Source organism: Conger conger, chromosome 7, assembly GCF_963514075.1.
Source record: "Conger conger chromosome 7, fConCon1.1, whole genome shotgun sequence".
NCBI classification, from domain to species: domain Eukaryota; kingdom Metazoa; phylum Chordata; class Actinopteri; order Anguilliformes; family Congridae; genus Conger; species Conger conger.
This window is the reverse complement of record NC_083766.1, coordinates 40938535-40960145: the sequence shown is the minus strand read 5'-3', so window position 1 is coordinate 40960145 and position 21611 is coordinate 40938535. Positions and strand designations below refer to the sequence as shown.

Sequence of the window (21611 nt, the reverse complement as noted above, 5' to 3'; positions counted from 1 at the left end):
TCGGTCCAATGGGAAGTTTTTCAAACTATTGGGGTTTCGGAATAATGGGCCGTCAGACAAATGGCATGGCACCCATCTAATAGGCTACTTTGCAAAACAAACTACCAAACATCATTTTTTCTTGCTTTAAACAATTAACACATGCAATATTTTATTGCTTAGTATATTTGGTGTTGCTGCTATGAAACGATAATAAGAATTAAGAAAAGATTCTATACTCTATTTTATGATGCAGAAGCACTTTCACAGAAAAATATAATTTTTATATCTTTATATGCCCCTCACAGAGACCTTTATTTCCCATAAAAATATATATATTTAAATTTTCATATCAAAATAATAATTATAAAAAAATTAAAAAATTACAAACACACCAAAAAGCGGAAGGGGCATGAGGGGGCGGATTATAACGGACAGGTACAGCATCCCATTTCTCTATGACAGTAATAAGAAGGCAAATGTGATGCTTCAAATCCACATGCCATAATGGCTGGCTATGTCATGGCTTCCTTGGTTTTTTGCATGCTTATTACCTTTTTAAACTCCAGTGACACAGGAAGAGATTGAATGACGCAATATAGTTGCTTTAGACTGAGATTAACTATATTTGTTTACAATAATATAATAATAATATTGTTAGGGCTGCCAATAATTTTGGCGCCTGCAGTTTTCAGACCAAATGAGATTACTAAATAAGAAACATTGAAACATGAGAGTAAATGTATTGAAATAAATCCCATATATTTGAACATAACACATATACTGCACTCACCGAGCACTATATTAGGAACATTTTTACTTCATCACACCTACTTATTAATGTGATTATCTAATCAGCCAATTGTGTGGCAGCAGTGCAATGCATACAATCATGTAGATACAGGTCGGGAGCTTCAGTTAATGTTAAATCAACCATCAGGATGGGGAAAAAATTTGATATGTGTCTTTGACCTTGGAATTGTTCGGTGGCAGACCGGGTGGTTTGAGTATCTCAGAAACTGCAGATCTCCTGTGATTTTCACATAGAGTCTCTAGAGTTTGCAGGGAATGGTGCAAAAAATAAATAATAAAAAATAAAATCCATTGAACAGCAGTTCTGCAGACAGTAATGAGAGACATCAGAGACTGGTCAAAGCTGACAGGAAGGTGACAGTAATGCAAATAACCTGACATTACAATAGTGGTATACAGAAGGGCATCTCTGAACACACAACGCATCATAACCCTAAGTGGATAAGCTACAGCAGTAAAAGTCTATTAGGTATTCATTACTTATTTTGTAGAGTGCTCACTGAGTGTGCGTAGGTCATTATCCATGTTATTTATTATATACAGCCTTTTTTATCCATTTTTATTAAGGGAGCCAAAGCTTGTCATGCAAATGAGATATTTAGCGTGTATCGGCTGTACCTGATACAATTGTACACATTCTCCCCAAGCCTATTATTTCACATAGCTTGTGGCAGCCAAACGTTAAGTCTACTTTGTACATTTACACATGGTGGTGTCGTTATTGTGGCGTCGTCTCTCAAAGGGTTAATCCACGTTGCCTATGGCACATATTTGGTATTTACTTCTGGAAAGAGACAAAAACAAACTCTCATTGAAAAAGTACATTCTGCTTCCCCCTCGGGTTGGAACATTTGCCACATGGTGGTGGTTGTGTGAATAACAAGTAGTTACTGTGGAAAAATGTATATGCAAACTTGCTGCTCCCTGGCAAATCTCTTGTGGCGGCAGCAGCTCCAAATTAAACACGAAACCACTGTAAATGCAAAAGACTAACAGATAACATGAGGGAAACATCCCTGCATGCTAATGCTGAAGCATAAAAGAAGTAGGGTAATCAGCCAACCTGTGCTTATGTGCGTCAATACCTGCTGTCCCATCCCACTATGGGATAATGAACACTTTCTTAAAGGGGTACTCCCATTACACTTACAATCAAACCAACTGTGGTGCTAGCCAGCTAGAACCAACTACCCAGCCACTGCTACATTATTTAGTCTATACTAGTTCATTGTCGAGTCAGAATTCCAATATGTATGTAGTGTGCAAAAGCATACTTAGATCTTTCTGTGTGCTTCTTTCTGAAATTGAACATCCATGTTTCAAAAAAATTGTGGCAGTGGAGGTAAATTTTCTAAGGATCAAATTTCCCAAATATACCCTTAAGTACAGCAATGTTTTCATTGGGTACAAATTAGTATGTTTGTTTTCCAAGCAACACATAAAATAAAATAAAATAATAAAAATGATTTACGTACCTCCCCAGCGAAAAGCATTTGTACTCTTTTAGGCACTTTTGTACATTTATTTCTGAGAGTTGATTTTCTTGAGTTGATGGGACTGAGTATTGATGGAAATTGATATGATACAATCTGGCAGTAGAGTGTCTGTTTGTATGTTATGAGAGGATGGAGAACTGTGTAGTATGAGCAACTATAAGAGTATGAGGAGCTATGAGTGCAACAGCCATAAGAGAGTGAGCAGCTAAAATAGAATGCATAAATATCACAGGATTATAATGATAGGTCAGGAATTTGTTTTGTATTTATGTTATTATTGTTTTGCCTGGAAAATACATAATTCTGACAGTGTTTATTTCCCCCCTATTCTCTTCTTCCCTTCTTTTCCCCTTTCTCCCACAGTAAAGAGTGCCTGGTTAGCTCCTCGGGGATTGATAACACAGAAAACGGCCTCTCAGGATCAAAAGCAGACTCTAAACCAACACCAAAGAAGGCATGAAAACATGCATGTGTGTATCTGTATATATGTGCACACACACATGCACACACATATGCAAATATATATGCTGAACTAATATTTGAAAAGATATGCTTTTTCTTTACCTAAAAAACATAAATGATAACTACATTGACTGGTAAACATGCAATATAATGTGTATCCTCTGGGCTGGGCCAAAGCAGGACATACCCCGACAGTAGCACTCTAAATATGAAGCCTCCGTCACCAAAACATAGAACTCATATTTAGTTTCATTCTTAGCAGAACTATTCTATTTCTTTCTAAATGTATTAGTGAAATTCCAATAGTTCATATTTCATATGTATTCGTATAAGTCACACAAGTTATATTTTTAACAAAATATGCTTTCAAGTGGGTTAGTTTAAGATTTTAAGTGAATAATAATAATAATACATATACATTTAGCAAACTTTAAATATGACACATAGTGTTTGCAAGCATGGGTGCAAGATAGAATCTACAGTACTATTGTATAACCAATATAGATAATTGCAATTCAAAGATTTAATGGAGCCCCCTTTAAAATGCTGATTTTGTTTGAAATCTTTAATTGTCATGACTAACCTTTGTAGCAACAGCAAACCAAAAATAAACAATCATCAAACACATTTTTTATGAAAAAAAAACTTATGATATAAATTATTAGTAATCTTTGTAGGTTACTAGTTACATAATTATTTAGTCCATAATGTATATAAGTATATACTTATTTAGTATTAATAGACAGTATGAACATAAACTCACAATTCACAATGCTGTGTTCCAATATTCATAGTGAGGCAAATGAGCTTTTCTCCCTGTAATTTAAACAAACCTATTGGCTATACAGTACTGTGCAAAAGTCTTATGCTAGCTAGATTTTTCGAAACATAAATTTGGTCTTAGATGTTTATTTTTTGTTATCTGTATTCATGTGTCAATAGAAATGTGCAAATTTGGATTTACAAAAAATTAAGATACAAGATATTGTATGTTATTTTTGTATTTTGTTAAATAAAGTAATACATATGAAGTAATAGACCGCTTCTCAGATTAACAACTGATTGAGACGGATTACCAGCAGAGCCAAAAGCTAGTGAGAGGCAAAAGTCTACAGAAGAACTGTAGCAAGTTCTCCAATATGTTTGGAACAACCAACCGGCCAATGTTTTTATAAAACTGCAGGACTGATGCACTTTTTAAAGGCAAAGTTTGATCACATTAAAGAATGATTTGATTTTGTTTGTTAAATCTTTAGTTTAGTACTGTTTACTGCTTTGTAACTGTTCTTCGTAAATTTTTGATATTTAGAAACTTTTCATTTCATTATTTTTGAAAGCATCTTCAATTTATGGAATTCTATGTGCCTAAGACTTTTGCAGCATACTGCATGTGATTTTTTAAATTTAAATTGTTGAAATGTTATGATTTAACTAGACCTTAATTAAATATATTAGAATAATATGAAAAGTGATATATATAATAGTGGTCAAACATGCAAGCATAAGTATTATAGCCAGAAGATTTGGTTTAAATTATGGAAAAACTGTTTGAAGAAACCACATTTTTAGACCTATTTACAACAATTATTGCTAAACAATCTTATATAGTAAACATGAACTATAAACATTGTTGCTATAGACCTATAAAAATGACTTAAGAATAAAGCACCTTAAGTATCTATCATTTCCAGCATTAGTACCAATTTACAATAAAATATTAATTGTTGACTATTACATTAGCAATGTATTGACTATTTCAAATAAACCATTTGCAATCAATGTACCTTAGAAAGCTAATCATCTGGCATGATACTGTCAAACTTTCTAAAGCACTTTGCTGATGCTGGCACCTGTCATCAAGGTTCAGTGCTCATAGTCCTACTTTACTAAAGCAATTTCTGGGCATTAAATTGAACTTATGTCAAATGTAGCATATAAAAGACAAGCTGAAATTAAAATGAACTTTTTCCTCAGTTTAGTCAATTCTATTGAACACATTTTCAAGTATAGACAGTATTCCATAACATTTATAAAATTGTAGTAATTTTCACGCCAAAGCTTTTTTCCATCCATTTGAATTTAGATTTTACGTCATCATGCACCAGTGGGTGTGTATGTCCTTTTTTACACAGCAGCAGGCATCCTCATTTGATGTCTCCATCCTCAAGTCAGTCAAATCAACTCCCCACCCTTCAAAAATTGCCCCTGAAAGATTTGTTTCACATGCGTATACATCATATTGAGGAAGCTAGTGCTGCTCTAACTTCCCTTTCAGCTTTTGGTGCATACAGGCTATGCATGAAATCAGCTCAGGTTAACTGTACACAAGCATTGTAATGTTTGCTAATTCCAATATGGGGGCAGACATAATATTTAGGTTTTCTGCAATACTCAACACTTGAATGTACTGTGACACAGGCAATGCTAATATGCCACTACCAAAACAAATGCAATTTTATTACATTTATTGCTTTCTATGGCTGCACTTTAAATTGCTGCATGAACAACAATGAACAACTTAGCCTTATAATGGCCTGCTTTACTGGCACCATACTGGCAATAATGCAAAGATGCACAGCTGGCCAAGAAAGAGCAAAGTAGCCTTTTGTACCAATTACTTTTGCACCATACAATGAAGGGACTACGTGATAGTTTTACTAAGCCTTTTGCAACTAGATTCAGGCGCAGATATGACTAATTCTACCAGAAACATGTGTCCAACAGGCGCGTGGGGCTAGAAGTGCAGTATGCCTGTCATCCACATGAGTCATTGCAAGATGCAATTCTCTCCTTAATGCATGCGATTACTATTAATCCCATGAATTAAAGAGGGATGAGTTATGGGGGGTTCACGGAAATAATGGGTTGACATACTGTAATTGTGGCTCATTATGAATCTGAATTTACTAAAGTTGACGCAATCAACAAGAATACATTTATGGCTGTTTTCTCTGACACAGGCAATGAGTGATTCACTGAGAGAATCTATGCAACACTGTTTCAACTACCCTAGCAAAGAATCTTTAAATGGCACAGATTAAGCAACCAAACAATAATTAAGGATGGGTGTTTATCGCCAAAAATATTTGCTAAAGTCACAAAGGTGCATTTCCCGATAACGTTGGATCATTGGATAACGAGTGTGTTAACAATGTTCTTAATCAAAAACCATTCTCTTGTTATGTGGGTTTCCTTAACAGATTCGTTAAAAAGACTCTTAAAAGGAATTTAACAACAAACTTCATTGCAGGGCACGTTCCAGCTAAAGGCTGAGTAGTTGATCAATCTATGTCGAGTTTCCAAGTCACATGTTTCTTAGCCAAACAACACTGAAAAATAAAGTGCTCAGAATGTGAGGACATATTGGATTATCATTAAACGATTACCATTTTAATTCTGAATGTCTTTTTGAACTAAATATAATACCTACTAAATTCAAACTGATATTAGATTAATAGATTCCACAAATAATAGACAGAATAATTACAGAAAAAATATTACCCACCCTAAGCATCATCTGTGCTCTAGTGGTTTAAAATGAACACTGATTACTATGTTCAGTCTCATGACCTTGCTGCGTCCTATATGTATTTTTATGCACGTTTGGTTAAGGATTTTCTGGATTACAGCCAAGATCATTTTGCCAATTCACCACACTTACTACACTTTATTGGAACATTAAACCATTTAACCATTTGCATATTAATGGAATTGAATTGGACTAAAAGTAGTGAAGTTATCAATGGGACATTATTGATTTAATGTAATAACTGTCATTCCAAATCATAGGCTGTTCAGGTAGTTATGTGTAGGCTTTACATTTTATATTGTTATACTTACTCTCAATATAGCCTAATGTGAAAAAGAATAGACTATGAGGCGATTCATCTTTTCAGTCTAATGTAGGCTGTGATAATAAGCATGAACAGAAAGTGTGCTCTGCAAGAGGTATCTTAAAGAGGTTATTTTCTGTGAATGAATGATCTTGATCTCTCGTAACAAGGGAACTAAAGATACACTTTTGTTACAAATGTGTTCAGGAAACCCACATAATTTTAGGAGTGATCGTTTCTGAGTGTTAATAGGCTTTCGGGAAACCCACCCCTGACCAGTTGCGCCAAAGTTGTTAGAAATCACAGAAAATTGAAAAATAGGCACACATCACAAATGATTTTTACAAAATTATTTATTGAATTAACTAATATAGATCTCATGCACAGCAGTGGAAAATGAAAATGAAAAATCAGTGTTATCGCTAGTACAAAAAATCTGAGTCAATGAAATGCAATGATATGGTGCTTTTAATCATTTTTGCTAAAAGAGCATGTTGTTTTGCGGGGTGGGGGGTGGGGGAGGAGGAGGAGGGGGGAGTGCCGAAGTGCCCTTGCTTTTGTAAACCTTTATTTAACCAGGGTAGGTTTGTGCCAAAAAGGGACACTTCTATCCTTCATTTCTGCCCCATCTGAGCTGAGCCCTTCGGTGTGACATTAGGGCAAAAAAGGTCACAAGCTGGGGATTAAGCTTTGCTCTTGCTCCTTCAATGTCACCCTTAGATTTAATATTTTATTCTCCAAGTAATAGAAATGCAATAAGTCATTTTTTGTTGTAAAAATGTTTTCCTTGATATGCTAACTTTCATTTCAAGATTTTAGTTGAATATGATCTATAAACCTGATGTAGCATGTAGTGTCATATTCTTACTGCAACATTGGAGTGTGCTTCCAAACACAAAATAAACCAGTACAACATGTGATACCTTTTACTTAATTTATTTGATGGCTCAAATGTAGTCTCAAGCAATTTGCAAGTTAATATAACATTAATATTGAATGGGGTTTCTTCTCAAAGTGCAGTAGAATGAGGCATTTAACTGTCAAAATGTACAGAATTTTCTGCTCATATATACAGGTGTGGCAGTTCCCCCACCACACCTGTATATATGTGCTAACTTTCTGTGTAATGTGCCAGTCTGTAAATCAACCAGGCTAGCACCCTATAATGACTCCTGCTTGAAGTGTGTGTTGCGTGTGTGTGATAGAATGGCCCCTGCCCTGTTTTGATTAGTTATCCTCCAAAACAATCGCAGAAAGCAATGAAAATGGGGCAAGACAAGGAACTACCAAAAAAGAGACAAAAACCTTGCACACAATCACTGCCGGTGCTACTTATACGTTGGACCGATTGTGTGCTACCGTCACTGCAAACCTTGTAATGTCATCACTAAAATTCATCTGCCACGTGGTACTGTGGACAGCAAAGCCAGAGCTGACAGTCCCAGTTGACATCGTGGATCTTAGATAGATGTACTGGCAATGGGGTTAAGGCCACTTGATTTTTCCACTCAGTGGTGCAGGCTGGTACTACCTGGAGAACCTTGAACCAGGAACTGTACGCTCTTTTAGCATTTTCTGCTCATTTGTTCTGTTTTATAATTGTAATTTCTGTCTGTTCAGGCTTGCAGCAGACCGTTCATGTGAAATATTACCCAATAACAATTACATATCTTGGAAGGAATGCTCAAACAACCAATTGAAAATCATCTGCACTGCAGATCAATAGCCTTGATCATTGTGTTTTATTTTAACGTGTTCCCCACCCCTGACATACAACCTCTTTGTAGTTTATTTTATGGACAGTCTTTTATGAAAGGGGAGGGCAATTACAATCCCTGGAATGCCATCAAGTTCCATTTTGATTTGTTCTAATCTATCCTCCTTGCAGAGCACTTGTTCACTTGTTGCACACCGAAGTTGTCACAAAATACTCACAAAAAGGTAAGTGAATGTATCCAAATGCAAGATTTTTGCTCTGTCCAAAACCACAAAAATGCTGCCTTCATCTAAGGCAGTAATCTAAGACAAGAACGCATTGAGTGCCGTCTCATTCTAAAGTGTAGAATGGGCCTTCTAAGGTGCCTTCATTTGATCAATTCTGAATGTATCCTTTGCTAGGTAAGATATCGCATAAATCTTTGTGATTAACCTTATGTTTCTTATTTCCATTAAAATAATTCACAAAGTTCACAAAGAACTATAAAAGTTCACAGCACAAGAGCTTGGCTCTTGACTATTTTATTGTAGTTATTTTTTAAACAACATTTGAATGGACACACTGAAATGTATTTAATGTTTGGAAGCCTTTGTGAGTCCAATCTCCAATTTGTCGAAAAACAACTTCACGAGGGAAAAGACACCACGGCAGCAAGCTCTTCAGGAAAATCAGACTTTATTAGTACATAAAACTGTACCAGTTCTGCAGAAAATGGACATTGAGTGTAATTTCTACACCCATTATATGCCCAGTTCTTATCTTGACTCCTCCTAAAACACTCCAAAAAACAGGTGCAAACATCATTGTGGCAATCGCCCAGGCTTTCCAGACATCATGCTCTGCCAACGGTCCTGTCCTTGACTGTCTACAAAGTAGAGAATGCCCCCCCCCGCCCCGCCAGCTGCTTTCTAACAAAGAAAAATGCACAACATGGTGCTATTCTGTACTTTTCCATGTTTCTTTTAAGCATACACATAATTTTATTCAACTCAGGTTACATATGGGTCACTGTGTACTTTTAGCACAAATTTGCAGTTAATCAGTTTGAAACTATACAGGTTACATATCATACTTTAATATTTGATTAATGTTCTCTTCTAAGTGAGTAAGTGTGGTTTTTCAGCCTGACGCATTCTTTTGCTTTTTCTTTGCTCTCATCTCATTTGATTTTGACTTGTGATTGATTATCATGATTAGGAGGGAGATCTCTTGTTCTGTGAATTTTCTCCTACAAGCTTTCTATGAACTAGCCAGCTAAATTGCTTGTAATCACAATTACAAGACGTCTTTCTGCCTTCAAAGTGCGTCTCATTTACGTGGTGCAAAGGCACCTCCAAAGACGCCTTTGAAAGACAGATGACTAATCAGGGGCCCCTGCCTTCAATTTTTGACGCAGCCTTTGTTTTGTTTTGCTTGAGATGAAACACAATGTCTGTAAAAGCTTTTCATTCCTTCTGCAAGTATGATAGATTGGTAGGTAGATAGATAGGTAGATAGCGGAGGAAATTTAAGCAGCCAGTAGCTTAATACAACACAATTAAATACACAAAATAAAGAAAAATAGCGATACACATTTTAAAAATGAACCTATATAAAGTACAACACCATACATAAACATAGGATTATACAGACTTTAAACTACTAGGTACCTGTACATTTTTATGCGGTAGATAACTCCAGTGTAAAAATTATTATGCAATGATAGTAAGTAAAGTAATTTGAAGTGCATAGTTATCGGGCTAACATAGCAAGTGAAATAAAAACAAAAACAGAGAAGACAGAAAGCAGAGCATCAGGCCCGGTATTCAACTTCCCCCGCACCCGTTGGGAAGAGTTGAAGAGCCTATTGGCCCTGGTGACAAAGGATCTCCTGAGTCTGTGTGTTGAACAGCTCTGTGACAGCAACCTGCCATGGAACATACTTCTCTGCTTCATTATGGGTGACTGTCATTGTCCATGGTAGACAGCAGTTTGCACAGGGTCCTTTCTGCCACCGTCACCAGAGAGTCCTGCTCCATGCCGACCACAGAGCCAGCTCGCCTGACCAGCTTGTCTAGCTGCATTGTGTCTCTACTTCTTAATGCCTCCCCAGCACACTACAGCATAGAAAAGGACACTTGGGGAGCACAGACTGGTAGAACATCTGCAGGAGTTTCCAACAGATGTTAAAGGACACCAGCCTCCTCAGAAAATAGAATCGGCTCTGCCCCTTCCTGTACTATAGTTTGTGTTCTCTGACCAGTCCAGTTTATCATCAAGCTGCATTCCAAGGTACTAATAGGTATTGACCACTCAGACCTATGATAATCCACCACCATCTCTTTGGTCTTGCATGTATTCAACTGCAGTTGGTTTGACCGGCACCATGCAACAAATTCTTCCACCATGCCCCTGTACTCTCCCTCCTGTCCACCCCAATACACTCCACAATGGCAGTGTCGTCCGAGAACTTGTGTGTATAGGGTGAAGAGGCCAGGAGAAAGTACAGCCCCCTGTAGTGTTCCTGTGCTGCTGACCATAGTCTCTGATGTGCAGTCTTTCAGCCTGACATTCTATGGTCTGCCAGTGAAGTAATAAGTCACCAGGTGTGGGTCCACTTGTATCTTGGCCAGCTTTCCTCTCAGTGAGAGGGGATGCATTGTGTTAAAATAAAAATAAAAATATATGATTCTCACAGCACCACTTCCCTTGTCCAGGTGAGAGTAGGCCCAGTGGAGGAGGTAGTCAAACTGCAGGTGGTCCTGTAAGTGTCGAACTTGGGGTCTGGGGAGATGGAGGAGCAGCTGCTCCATGATCTTCATTATATGTGATGTTAATGGAACTGGCATTAAGCACACTGGGGTGCTCCTTCTTAGGCACAGGGATGATGCATGATGTGATTTCCACAGTGATTTTACTCCACCTTGTAGGACTCCTTAGTCTCTCGCAAGTGGAGCTTGAGTTCCCTCTATACACTCCTCAGCTCCACCTGGTTCTTGTCTTTGAAGACCCTTTTCTTGTTGAGGAGGTCCTTAACAACGCTGGTTATCCAGGGCGTATTGTTATCAAAGCAGTGCAGTTTTCACAGGAACAACAATGTCCATGCAAATGTTCAGGTAGTCTGTCATGCAGTATGTGATCCCCTCAATGTCCTCCTCTCCATGTGGTTCCTGCAGCACACTCCAGTCAGTGGACTCAAAGCAGTCCCTAAGAGTCTCTTCAGCTTCAGGAGACCATTTCCTTAAGGAGTGTGTTGTTGTGGGTTGCCTTTGAACTGGAGGCATGTACTGTGGCTGTAGGTAGACCAGGTTGTGGTCAGATTGTCCTTGTGGGGGCAGGGGGGTGGCGCTGTATACCTCCCTTGCATTGACAAACAGAAGGTCAATTGTCAAGTTTTTTTCTGGTGAGAGTGTCGAATCCAGTGTAATATGATTAAAATCACTCAATATAGCAATGAAGGCCTCCAGGTGTTGCATTTGCAGCCTCGTGGTGGTTGCTTGTATGATGTACACACCGTACCTGCCCGTGGAGGAACGTAAACACAAACAGCAATGGCGTAGGAGAACTCCCTGGGCATATAGTAGGGTCGGAGACTCCTTCCTCACCACAGGTCGTCTCCTTTACTCTCATATGCCCTGGGTAACACCATCTGATGTTTATAAACCGTGAGAGACCCCCAGCTTTGTTTTTGCTGCTTAGTGTTCCTGTCAGCTCTCATGGTGGTAGTAGACTGCACTCCCGGTAGGTCCTCTAGTTTCTAACCAGAGCCACTAGCAGTCAGTCTTGTTGGCCAGCGAGTTCACATTCTCCATCACCATCACCACTGAGGGAAGAGATGGCTTATATCTCCTGCATTTCTCCATTCACTTAGCTTAGTGGTGGCTCTGCATCCTCTATACCTGAGCTTCAGTTCCTCCCGAAATTACTGTAGAACTGCTATAAATGCTGCTGAAACAAAAGACAATGCTCCAAAATCTGTTTCTGTTGATGCTGCATCAAAGAATTGAGGTCACTATCTGCCCACAATGTACAAATGAGACCCCAGAAAAAATGTGACAAATAACTTGTGTTATGGATGTGATGCAAAAAGACAGGTATTTTGGGGAGACTGAACAGAAAAATAGCCATTTTTTAAATATTATTTTCATATATATTATTAATTATTAAATAGATATTTTTGTTGTCATTTCCCAAGCTTTATGGATGTGACGCCATTGCGTTACGGATGTGACATGTCTTAAATGCACATCGTTTGACAATCTTCTTCCCAAACATTTTATTATTACACATTTGTTGTCATCTGAAATGGTTCTGAATGTCAGTTTTGACATTCAGGGGCATGGGGTGGCTTGTAGCATAGTGGTTAAGGTACATGACTGGGAGCCACAACGTCTGTGGTTCGAATCCCGGTCGAGCCACAATAAATGATCCGCACAGCTGTTGGGCCCTTGAGCAAGGCCCTTAACCCCACATTGCTCCCCGGGCGCTGCACTGTGGCTGCCCACTGCTCCTAGGTAACTAGGATGGGTCAAATGCAGAGGACAAATTAACTCACAGGAGTTAGGCATGAATTTGCCAGTGACTATGGTGCACAGAACTTCACAAACAGAACTCGAGAGCCTACCCTGCAAGTTACCACTAACCAGAACCACTAGTTAGCAGCAAAAACAGAATGGCCAGGTTAGTTTGCTGAGGACATAAAAGATCATGCAGTGTTCTAGAAAAAGGTATTGTGGACAGATGAAACCATGGTTGACTTGTATCAGAGTGATGGTAAGAGGAAACTGTGGAGACTAAAAGGACTTATTTACTGATAGCAGCAGCAGAATGAAATCTGTAACATCTGCTAAAATTCACCCAAATGCCTCCAGACTCACTGGACAATGCTTCATCCTGTAGCAAGATCATGATCCAAAAGAGTTTTTCTATATTCTGGAAAATTCTGACTGGCTAAGCCATGCATCTGATTTGAATCACATTGTACATGCATTTCATATACTAAACAGGAATTAAGGCAACTAACCACAGAAAAGGGCAGAAGCTGAAAATACTTAGTACAGACCTGGAAAAGCATCACCAGAGAACAAATTAGTTAACTTGACTTCTTTATTTAATTTTTGGGACCTTAATATGTCCCAACAATGATGGTGTGGTGAAATGGGGGACTACAGTGCAGTTGTGATGTCCCTTGCTCCCTTTTCTGTCAATTTTGTTTTGCAGGAGTCGACCAGAGTGCGGTCTTTTGAAATTGTAAGCACTTGGCTGGAAGACTATAAACGGTCACCCTACGCACAACACCCCCTGGGTGACCGTTTATAGTCTTTTATAGTCTTTTCTTTTTGTTCTCCTTCTGGTTTGTCCTGGTGTTTGTGCACCTTTTTTTACAGTATTGGTGCTGTTATTCACACCCCACTTTCGTTCACACATCCAAACAGTTATCTTCTATATACATGCTACATGTGACAGTGTGCTTTTTTGTGTTTAAATAAATTACTTATGTTAAATATACCTTGTTGTGTTGTCCTCCTTTTGTTATGATTTACTGATGGGCGTAACACAGTCTGTAAGTATTTGGACAGTGGTACAATTTGTGTTCTTTTGGCTCTGTACTCCATCCATCCATTATCTGAACCTGCTTATCCTGAACAGGGTCGCAGGGGGGCTGGAGCCTATCCCAGCATACATTGGGCGAAAGGCAGGAATACACCCTGGACAAATCACCAGTCCATCACAGGGCACACACACCATTCACTCACACACTCATACCTACGGGCAATTTAGACTCTCCAATCAGCCTAACCTGCATGTCTTTGGACTGTGAGAGGAAACCGGAGTACCTGGAGAAAACCCACGCAGACATGGGGAGAACATGCAAACTCTGCATAGAGAGGCCCCGGCTGACGGGGATTCGAACCCAGGACCTCCTTGCTGTGAGGCGGCAGTGCTATGTTACAATGAATACGAGGTTAAACTGCAGACTGTCATCTTTAATTTGAGGGTATTTACAGCCATATCAGATGATGACAGGCCTTCCGTTGTAGGGGCCCAAAAGTAATTGGAGAGTTGGCTTCTCCACTGTTTGTAATTAGCCAGGTGTATTCAATTGCTGCAAAGTTAGATTCAAGGATTTTGATAGCCTTTGGAGCCAACATGAGGACCAGAGTTGTGCCAATGACATTCAAGGAAGCCAATATGAGTCAGAGCAAAGAAAAAAAAACAAAAAAACAGTCAGAGATATATGCCAAACAATATGCTTACTACAATAATCACATATCCATAATTTATCAAAACACATCACACAAACATGCCAAAAGTTCACTCTCAGAGCGTGCATAAGACAATGCTAGTCTTTAGCCTCTCTTCTCCCTTTAGCTCAGGGCACACCTTACAATCTACCATTCGTGGGCAGCCTCTCCATCCCACAATTGCTTATTACACCCAAGGACATTATAAACATTTAAAAAAAAAAAAAAACCCGATCTCTGAAAACTTTGCAAGAAAAAATGACACCCTTTTAGCTTTCAGGACAGCGCCTGAGAATAATTCAGAAAAACATTTTAAATGTCCATCGGTCATTTACTTACTGCAATCCAGTACATGCATCTTGAAGGCTATGTTGTCAATATACAGTGCATCCGGAAAGTATTCACAGCGCTTCACTTTTCCCACATTTTGTTATGTTACAGCCTTATTCCAAAATGGAATAAATTAATTTTTTTCCTCATAATTCTACACACAACACACCATAATGACCATCTGAAAGAAGTTTTTTTGAAATTTTAGCAAATTTATTAAAAATAAAAAACTAAGAAATCACCAAATGTCAGAATGGGGAAGAAATGTGAATGATTGTTGCTGCCAGACATGGTGGTTTAAATATCTCAGAAACTGCTGATCTCCTGGGCTTTTCACGTACAGAAGTATCTAGAGTTTCCAGAGAATGGTGCGAAAAACCAAAAAAATGAGCAGCAGTTCTGCAGGCAAAACGCCTTGTTAATGAGAGAGGTCAGTGGAGAAGGGCCAGACTGGTCAAAGGTGACAGGAAGGTGACAGTAACGCAAATAACCACACTTTACAACTGTGTATGTAGAAGAGCATTTCTGTACACACAACGCTTCAAGGCTAAGTGGGTAGGCTACAGCAGCAGAGGACCAATAAGTCTAAAAACAAAGTCTAATGAATGCTAACTGAATGTAGATGTCGTAGAACATGCAAACATTGCATGGAAAAGGTCATAGTAAAAGGTGTGCAGTTTAACACAACCCAGTGATGGGGTAAATTACAATTAATACAGAATTTGTAATTTTGGCTTTTTGGATGTATTTTCATGCATTGCAGAAATAACTTTCGTTTAGGGTTTTGACATGAAATATTCTTCTATATTGTGAAAATAACTTGGGCCAAAGACCACTTCAGAGCACTCGTAGATAAAGTGCATATCAAGCACACTTGTTTGAGTTTGAGCACCTGTTATCTTCTGGGAAACACAGGCTGGAGATTCAAGCCAAACACATCCAGTGCCGTGACTGTCCTTAGAAGTTTTGCTCTACATTTAGGAAATGCAACACTGAAGGTGATTTTAAAAAGCCCTACACACAGAATTTAAGCATTTAATCTAAATAATCTCAACTGAAACAAGCATGACAGTGCTCCTTTAAGTCAACAGTTGACCCAATGCCAAGGGGGTCCCCCAGCAACATTAGCACCTCCCAGCCCTCGTCACTCTATAGCGATGATAATACCTGCATTTGATTCGCTTGGTGAAAAGAAAATTGATGGACAAACGTCAGCCCTCCGCAAAGAAATGGCCTCCCTTCAGCAGGAGCTACAGGTTAGTGACCGCTTTCCAAATGGCCTGCTCACAAAACAGCCAACGCATTGATGAACTTGAACATGCTGCCACAGAATGGAGCTCCTCACTTAGCTTGAAAGTTAAATGCACTGACCTGGAGGGTAGAAGACATTGTTACAATATTAGTCTGGTGGGGATTGAGGAGGGCATGGAGAAAGGTAATCCTCGTCATTGCTCCAGCGCCTTGAAAGAATATTAAATCTTTCCAAGCCTCTGGAGGTTACATTTTTTTTCTTCTACATCACTAGATACACATTGAGATGCACTTTGAAAGCAGAAAGTTGTCAAGAGTGAAAGTAAAGTGATTACGTGATGGGTAATTACAAGCAATTTAGCTGGCTAGCTCACAGAGGCTTAAAACGTTACATACGTTATTTCAGTGTGTTAAGCAATTCAAATGTTTTTTATAATGTAAAACTAAAACAAATTGTCGTGCCCATGCACTTGTGGACAAGCTCTTTTGCTGTTCTTTGTGAACTCTGCCGCTGTTTTCAGCTGCCATTAATTTAACGGAAGTAAGATCCATACAGTTAATCACAAATGATTATGGGATATAATAACCACGAAAACTAGTGTTATGGAGGTGTAATTGCAGGGCGACGGAGACACCCCAACGCACATGTAGAAATGCTCTCAACGGCGTAGGGGCCGACTCGGCACAGAAGTATAAATCAGGCTGTAGGGTACGGTGTAGGGTATGGCGTAGCCTCCGTGTCGACTCAACGCAGAAGTATAAATCAGGCTTCACAACTCTTTACAACTCACAACTTCACTCACTTTACGTACCCGTACTCTGAATGCAATCATTGTACCCAGAGCACAGCACAGGACCACAGCACTATAACTGATTTGATGGATACAAGCTTTGGTTCTAGGAATGAAATATTTCCCCAAACAAGCCGTGACAGTTATACTCTTGGTAAGAAGATTTGTTTTGGGTGGAGAGTAAGTGAATCATCAATTAAATTTCTATAATTTCCATAACAAACATTTTAGAATTAAAATGGGACTGACTTACTTTCTGCAAACATTAATTAATTGGTTTGTTGGGAAAGAACCGTCAGCAACATAGAGCCTGGAAAAATCCAAAGGATTCATCTCCTGTCGGCCAACTCAAATAACGGCTACAAGATCCATTACGGTCTGTTAACCATTCTCCATTGGAATTAATGACTTCTGGTGTCCGACAATCCGATGACGTGTTGAGTTGAGAACAGAGAGTTATGGCTGAACTGCACTGTACTTTCAGTTCAACATGGCTCTGTCGTTCAGTAGTTCAATGGCTCATTTTAGTCACTTCTAGTTCACTGGCTCAGTATGGCTCTTTGACTTGCCTAATGTATGAACATATAGTTGTTCATTTGTGGTTTTTTGATTGGCATTTCAGTAAGCCTATAGGCCTTCACACAGATGCTGGCCTGATAAGTCGCCTTTGGACACTGTGTAAGTCACTAAAATCACTGTCTTTGGCTAAGGAGATGATGGTGGAGCAGGCACATCTCGCATATCGCATTGGGGAGAGACCCAAACAAACAAATCTTTGGCGGAGAAGACTTGTTAATTTGAAAATTACGTTCAGAAATTGTAGTTTGTTCATGAACTGCCCATCACTACTTAGTTAACAAAGCCTGTCTTCACTTAGCAAGTTGGTAACCACCTTTGTAGTACTGGGTAAGCTAGGTTACGCAAAGAAACCCTGAATATGTTAAACTCCCTTCATAGTATACCCCCCTGCTATGAACACTCTAAAAAATGCTGATTTTAAAATAACCCAAATTGGGTAGTTTCTGATCCAGCTGCTGAGTAAATAGTGGACAGCACATGATTGGTTGATCCAACCCATTAATTTGGGTTAGGTATTTAAACCATTTGAATCTGGATAATATCTTAATATTTTATCTAAATATATTTATCTAACAAAGACAAAAACTTAATACTTTAAGCTACTCTTGGCTCAGGGCATAGCGTACAGTAATCGCCTCCATTCTCTAGATGGTACAGCAAAGCAAATACTAGCTAATGCTTAACGACGTCTTGAGGCCACCCAGTGAGCTAATAATTGTCTACTGGGTGGTTGAAAGGTAACAAAAAAACATAAATAACTTCATGTCATAATCTAATGAACTTTTTATCTAGTTAATTTCCATATTAAACTGAAGTTGCTTTTTGCATGCTCAGTCTTTGACCATGACAAATCAGGCAGAGGGGCCTCAGCCACACATATTCCATCTGTCTGGTTGACTTTTATTAGGCTAACATTCATTCACTTGTATTACAGTCTATAACATTATTACTTTACTCCATATAATACAACTAGCTTAGCTTACTGATTATCGATTGAATGTTATTCTCATTCACTTCATTGCGAGTAACATCAGCCAAGTTAGAGGTGCAGGTGCAACACTGAACTGGTTACTAACCAATATAGCTATGTAAGCTACATGTTAATAATAACATAACTTCACACAATAGAGAATCACTGTTACAAATAAAATAACAAAATTAGGAATACATTTCAAGCGAATCGAGATTTTTTTAAATCATAATGTGCTCCAGCTCCTTGGTCAAGGTGACCATAGGTGGAAAGGAGAAAAAAATTACAGTTGCAACTTTTTTTTTGTTTTTTTCTCAGCCTCAGCCCAGCAGCTGAGACGAGGTTAACTAGCAGCTGGGTTGGCAGCAGCACTCACACCAGTCAACCCAAAAAAAGTAATGGACCTTGATGCTGGCATCAGTTTGGTGCAGTTGCACACCGAGGACCAAGGTTCAATTCCCGGTCCTGCCAAAGCTCTCGTGGAGCGGCATAATTGGCTCGCTGCTCCAAAGGAGGGACTCGGCATGGTTCATAGGATCGCCGCGTACAACAGGAGTAATGATCACTGCTATGAGACGAGTCAGCTTGAAAAACCTGAATTAGATTAGGTACAATTGGCAACCAAATTAGGAGAAAATTGGGAGACAAAAGGAAGAAATCTAATAAAAAAAAGAAACATCAACACTTATGAAGCTCAAAATAGAATAAACAGTATTAAATCAAGTAGTCAGATTTGCCAATTTAGAGCAAAGTTATTTTAAGTTAAGTTATTCTATACTAGCCCACAAGCAAGCTAGTCTTAAATATTAAATGTTTGAAGCGTGTAGTTAAGTTAACTGGAGTGTCCCTTTTCTTTAGTAAGTTTCTTTAGTTTGGCCGGTTGTTCCAAATGCATGGTAGTGGAACATCGCATTTTTCAAATAAGCCACGTACCACTACCACCCATTTGGAACTACCGTCTAAACAAATGGACTTTGGCATGTCATTGATTACTCAGAACATAAAAAGGGAAATAATATTTGGCATTACCAGTATTATGTGTAAATACACCCAAATGGAAGGAGAAAGCTACTCGAAAATGTGTCTCTGCCATATGCATTGCGTAGCATGGATGTAACAAATCTAGTCTCGTGCCTGCATGGTTGCAGGGTCATGCTGTGTTGTTTATCCTTTCTTGTGATGCTCAAAACATGTTACTGAAGCTGTAACTGTACTGTATTCTTCAATTATAAAATATACTCATACCAAAACAACAGAAGACACGAAAACAGAGAAGTTAAAATCCGTTAAAATCCTAAAATCAGGCACTTCAGAATAGCACAGTACTTATTTCAAGATAAAGCAATGCAATGTCCAGTTTACTATTTTTGTGCTGCTGGTCAGAACAGCGAACACATTAATTTGCTTTCAATTTTAAAAAACAGAAATTAATTAAATTTAAAAAAAGAAAAGACCATTACTCTACTTTAGTGTGTGAGGTCTGTCTGAACTGCTGCTGTAGTGTAGCGAGTAATATTACCGCATTGTACAGCATTAAAATGTCTGGATAAGTTTAATGGGTTCAAAAATGAATGAAAAGGAGATGTGTTATGAAGTGTTACTTTCATTGTGATTCAGAAGACTCAGAAGAAGGCCCATATTATGCACCGTACATGTCGGTCTGAAAACAGTTTGGGGTGGAGTGTGCCTTTTTTTTTTTCTTCTCCCAATCGAGTTCCTGCCCCCCCAAATGTTTGTGCATGGCCCTGGTGAATGTTCAGCTTTGGTCTGCAGGCTTTACAAAAGTCCCAAGTTGTTTGGTGTTAATGTCTTTCAGCTGGTCAAGTTGCCTTTGGGCGCGCCGGTAGAGGAACTCTATGTGCATGACATCGGTCTTCGGGATGTGAGCATTCTGACGGAACTCGTCCCGGATGCGTGGCAGAAAGCCGGGCTTATGCTTCCCAGCACGAAGGAACTGCCGATACAGAGACAGAACTTGTTTCTGTAACTTGCTGTGGCCCACCATTGCGTAAGGAAAATATGGCAGTGAATAAAATAAGTGACAAAGGAGGAAGTAAATCCGATTAAGTAATTCAACTAGGGGCTGGATAGTAAACAAATCTAAGGTGAGCTAGATGAGGGTCCGTAGAAAAGGGAAATTGGGGCAGATGAGTCTAGTCCAGGCGATTTCCTGTGAATATTTGTGACGTGGAGAGGGGATATTCAGTAACCTATACCTGCAAATCGAAAAAATAATATTGGTCTTTCAGGATAATCCACACAGGCAACAGTAACCACAAGAGCAACGCCGACAAGCTTAAAATGAGGCATTGATTTACCTTTCTCGGACAGGAAAGAAGACATGTATAACAAAACATACAATTGGGAAATAAAAAAAGAATTATATTGCAATGATCAATTCTATAGACAATGGTGTTTTTTATAAGTGTTGTTAAATAAAATAATTGCAAGCATGCGTGGTTGTTGGTCAACCACTTTAAATTACGTTGTCATAATGTATTCTTACCGTGATGAATCCCGACCCGTTTGCATTGTAGACAGATGTGTCTAAAAGCGAATTCTACACGAATTCCCGTCCTAAAATATCCTTACCATGAAGAATGTATTTACATGGCAGCAGTTATATCGAGAAATACCATTGGCTGACCATGGAAAATTGGTGCTGTTAAGTTTCGTTAAGCTAGTGTCACAACGAATTCTATCCCCCTCGTAAAACGTATCCCCTCCGGGGTCACGTTTCCGGTTCCGTCTCTGCAATGATGTCGTCATATTTGTTTACTGCTGTGTGTGTAGGCTCTGCATCGGCTAGCTAGCGATGCTTTTGTGAATATGCAGCGCTTCCTATGTAATATCTCGATTATTTATATAGGCTACATCTAGCTAGCTAGATAGAAAGATCCCTAGCTAGCTAGGAATAAAAAACAGCTATGGCTTACCTAGTTAGCGAGCGATCTATCCGTCTGGCTAGTTAGCTATTTCTTATTTTGCTAGCTAGGGAGATAACGTAAATATATCTACCTAACGTTAGATGTCATACTTATCTACTGCTCTACATATATTTATTGCTCAATGGTTAGCTGTCCGTTTCACTAACTAGCTAGCGGTACTGATATTAGTCCACCGAGAGATGAGCACTGAGAACACTCGGGAAAATGGCCATTTATAT

At 38.8% G+C, this 21611-nt stretch overlaps 2 protein-coding genes across 2 annotated transcripts in view; one reads left to right on the top strand and one right to left on the bottom strand.

The window, feature by feature from the left end:
- The window catches only part of LOC133132269 (sodium channel subunit beta-4-like), a 101705-nt gene extending 94616 nt beyond the window's left edge, over positions 1 to 7089 (top strand). The window contains exon 6 of the mRNA XM_061247602.1: positions 2652 to 7089. Coding sequence (XP_061103586.1) covers positions 2652 to 2748 — 97 coding nt within the window. The 3' untranslated portion in view covers positions 2749 to 7089. The remainder of the gene's footprint in view (positions 1 to 2651) is intronic.
- A 7156-nt stretch (positions 7090 to 14245) lies between these two features.
- sdhaf1 (succinate dehydrogenase complex assembly factor 1) lies at positions 14246 to 21175 on the bottom strand. Its single transcript, XM_061250407.1, has 2 exons — positions 20952 to 21175; positions 14246 to 20661 (listed from the first exon to the last, which is right to left on the bottom strand). The coding sequence occupies exon 2, from the start codon at positions 20448 to 20450 to the stop codon at positions 20202 to 20204; it is 249 nt and encodes an 82-aa protein (XP_061106391.1). The 5' UTR covers positions 20451 to 20661; positions 20952 to 21175; the 3' UTR covers positions 14246 to 20201.
- Between the last annotated feature and the right edge of the window lie 436 nt (positions 21176 to 21611).

What these genes read in the sequence shown, in the direction of transcription:
- sdhaf1 (XM_061250407.1), bottom strand. Translation starts at nt 20,450, where the DNA reads ATGGTGGGCCACAGCAAGTTACAGAAACAAGTTCTGTCTCTGTATCGG.